Raw genomic sequence first — 3,498 nt, forward strand, 5'->3', positions numbered from 1 at the left:
GGAAATAAGATCATGGATGTGTTGCAGCTTAAATCTGGGGGATCTTGATGTTATTAAATTTATGTTGTAGGACACGATTCGATACACGGACACGTCAAATAAATTTTTTTTGGACACATACACATTATTTAAATATTATTATTATTATTATTATTATTATTAGTATATACCTAATTAAGAAAAAGAGAGTAGCAACTAGCATAATTTCTTAAATTAGAACAAGATCATCTCAAATATCAAATACAAATACAAGTCCAACAAAGTTTCAAACTTTAAACAAATATATAACAAAATTCAAATACAAAAAGTTAATAACTTCAATCAACTCCAAGGTTATCCTCCACAATGTTCTCCATTAGAATATCATTATCATCATCAAATCATCAAATAAGTATCCCTCCAATTGTGGTTCATCAAGTGTAAGGTCGGCCATCTCAAGTCTTCAAACATTAATGTCTTCTAAGGAGTCGAATAGATTACCTTCTACATTCCACATAAGAGTTGCACCACTATTGTATATTGGGCATTTCTTAGATAAGAGGCGAAGATTTGTATGCACAAATATCAAATCTTCCACTTTTTGTGGTAGTAGTTTGTTACTCTCTAAAGAATGAATGAAATTGTATGTACTCTAATTTCTTTCGCAACAAGATGAAGAAATATGTTGACCTAGAAGCTTGAAGGCTATACCTTGAAGAATAGATGCCGAACCTCCATGGATTGCCCACTATGTAATTAGCTCTAATAAGTATCTATCTTTCACAGTATCTCCACGTCCAAACTCTTGCATATACATAGAGATATTGACAAATTCTATGTTAATTTCTTCTCTCATCTTCATCGGCAAAGTATCTCATGAGACATGTTTTCATTTCTCTTGTAATCTTCAAATCTTTGTGGGGAGCAACACGATAAGTAGCTTCACTAAGCCATTCCGAACTATAATACATAAATATTGAAATATAAATATCTACAAGCTTCTAATAACTAATTAATATATTTTATAAAATTACTAAACAAGAATATAAATGGCAATAATTAAGATAGATAACAAATAACACTTACTTGGGATTTAAAAAATGAGCCAAGCAATGAAGGGGCGTGTTGCTCTTGGTCCAACAAGCCATCAACACCTTATGAACTGCATTCCAAAAGAGAGATTATTCTTTAAGTTCTTTTCTTTCTTTCCTATAGATAACTTTCTTCACTTGAATAATCATATTATCCCACCATTCATACATAAAATGAAGATAAGGTTTGTCGGTATTCGCATTCCTAATTATCTCATACATATGGTCGGTAAATTCAAGAACATAGTCAATATCATCCTACATTAAATCATCCAACAACATCTCATTTACCCTAGCTGTCTTATCTCTATCATCTAATCTATAATCATCCCACTTTGGACTAATCACCATTTGTTGCAAACCATTCTTGATTGCCTTAAACCTCTTAAACATAATAACCGTAGATGCAAATCTTGTGGGAGCAACCACAAACAACTTCAAAGGGAAATGATCATTGAACATAACTAATTTCATTCCATGATTCATTATGAAGTTCTTAATATACATAACATCCTCCGCAATAGGTCGAATCCAAGAACATAGCTCATACACATCCATATTGCTCAAGCAATTAGAAGGTGTGCAAATATTCTTCAAAGCAAGATTTAATGTGTGAACTACACATGGTGTCCAAAAAAAAACTCATGCTTCTTCATGAATCCTTTTTACCTTCTCTTGACAACAGCTATAAGCTGTAAGCTACAGTCGTAGGATACTTGCTATCGTTGCACCGGCTTTTGCACAAACGGGAGCATTGTCGGTAATCACTTGCACTACATTTTCATATCCAACTTCCTTGCTGGATTCAATAATCAAGTTTGCAATTAAGTCCGAGTCCTTGTATTCTCCATGACAATTTATAACTCTCAACATCATCGGACCACTCTCGGAAATAGAAATCACATTAATCAATGATCTTCTTTGTGCAACGGACCAACTAGCACTACATAAATTCACACCCTTATCCTTCCATGAAAGTTTGAGTGGTTGCAAATGCTTCTCAATATTTGCTTTTTCCTTTGCAAGAAGTGTGGTCCTTATGGCATTGTAACCCGGTGGAACATAGCTCGGAAGAGTAGAAGCACGAATATAAGAGTTCCGGTAATGTGGATTCCTTGCCAAATTGAATGGTAGACCACCGGTGTAGAACATCCTTGCAACCTCAGCATCACATTTTTGCCTAGCCGAGTTGTGAAAGGCTTTCTCAATGGAACTAGAACCAGCCACCACTTTCCTCTTCTTTCTTGTATCTAGAGGTGGCAAACGGGTCGGGCCGGGCCGACCCGGTCCATTTTAAACGGGCCAAAATCGTGCTCGGGCAGGCCCATTTATTTATCGTGATGGGCTCGGGCTGGGCCATTTGCTTAAATATTAAACCCGGCCCATTAGCATTATATGACACAATTAAAATAAAAAATATTATGTACTTTGAATATTTGTTTCATATAACTATTTAGAGTAGTAAAATAAATAAAATACTACAACACATTTTATAATCTTATTTTTAAACGTTACGTATCTCAAAATAATGACGTTGTATTCACTATTTTGATAATATTTGTGAAATATTGTAGTTAAAATAATGTAATAATCAATAGATTTTAATTAAAAAAGTATAATATTCAAGTTTAATAATAAGAATTATTTAAATATTGATATAAATAATATAAAATTATGTGTTTAATGGGCTGGACCATGAATTTATCGTGCTCGGGTCGTGCCGGGCTAAAAACGGGCTCGGGCTGTGCCGGGACCATGGGCCAAAATATCTCGGCCCGACCCATTACAATAACGGGCTCGGGTCGTGCCGGGTCCGGGTAGGGCTCGGGCTTTCGGGCCCGTTTTCCACCTCTACTTGTATCTACTGTTGTTAGGTCGTGTGCATAAGTATGATAAGTGCTCAGCCCAACGCTACTAGTGGCACCACTCCCCTCTTGATGTCTTGTTGATGGTAGATGAACTTGTTTAGGAGCTGCATTCGTCAACCTCTCCTTGCATTCTTTCACCAAATCGAACAACATCCGATGGACACGTCTGATACTTTGCGGCAAAAGGCTGCTATCATTTAGATTTGACTTCAAGATTAACCTTCCGGTACCCAACAATTCCCCCTCCTTCGCTCAACAAATGTTCCTGAAACTACATTGCTACCTCCAATTACCTCAACTTTGAGACTTGCTAATCTTCTTCACAAATACCCACAACGGAGTTTTATCATATATTTGACGATCTTCAACAATATTACCACTGCATTAACTGATATGGCACTAGAACAAATAGGAGTTGATCCTCCTGTACTATACCCCCTGAAAAGAAAAAAAATCAAACTCAGCAGTTTATAGACATATTTCTGTTTATATGTTCAATTACATCAAAACCAACTTAAGCTCAAACATATACAGTGGTACTATGAAGGAGTCCATATCAA

At 35.7% G+C, this 3,498-nt stretch overlaps 1 protein-coding gene across 1 annotated transcript; it reads right to left on the reverse strand.

Annotated features, from left to right (window-relative positions):
• Positions 1 to 1,328: 1,328 nt before the first annotated feature.
• On the reverse strand, positions 1,329 to 2,222 carry LOC126802680 (uncharacterized). Its single transcript, XM_050530350.1, has 2 exons — positions 1,787 to 2,222; positions 1,329 to 1,687 (listed from the first exon to the last, which is right to left on the reverse strand). The coding sequence occupies exons 1-2, from the start codon at positions 2,220 to 2,222 to the stop codon at positions 1,329 to 1,331; spliced, it is 795 nt and encodes a 264-aa protein (XP_050386307.1).
• Between the last annotated feature and the right edge of the window lie 1,276 nt (positions 2,223 to 3,498).

The sequence above is a fragment of the Argentina anserina genome, chromosome 1, assembly GCF_933775445.1.
Source record: "Argentina anserina chromosome 1, drPotAnse1.1, whole genome shotgun sequence".
Classification (NCBI taxonomy): Eukaryota; Viridiplantae; Streptophyta; class Magnoliopsida; order Rosales; family Rosaceae; genus Argentina; species Argentina anserina.

What these genes read in the sequence shown, in the direction of transcription:
- LOC126802680 (XM_050530350.1), bottom strand. Translation starts at nt 2,222, where the DNA reads ATGTTCTACACCGGTGGTCTACCATTCAATTTGGCAAGGAATCCACAT. An exon ending in AGCCGGTGCAACGATAGCAA is followed by an intron (nt 1,688 to 1,786) that starts GTATCCTACGAC and finishes CACCATGTGTAG; the next exon opens with TTCACACATTAAATCTTGCT.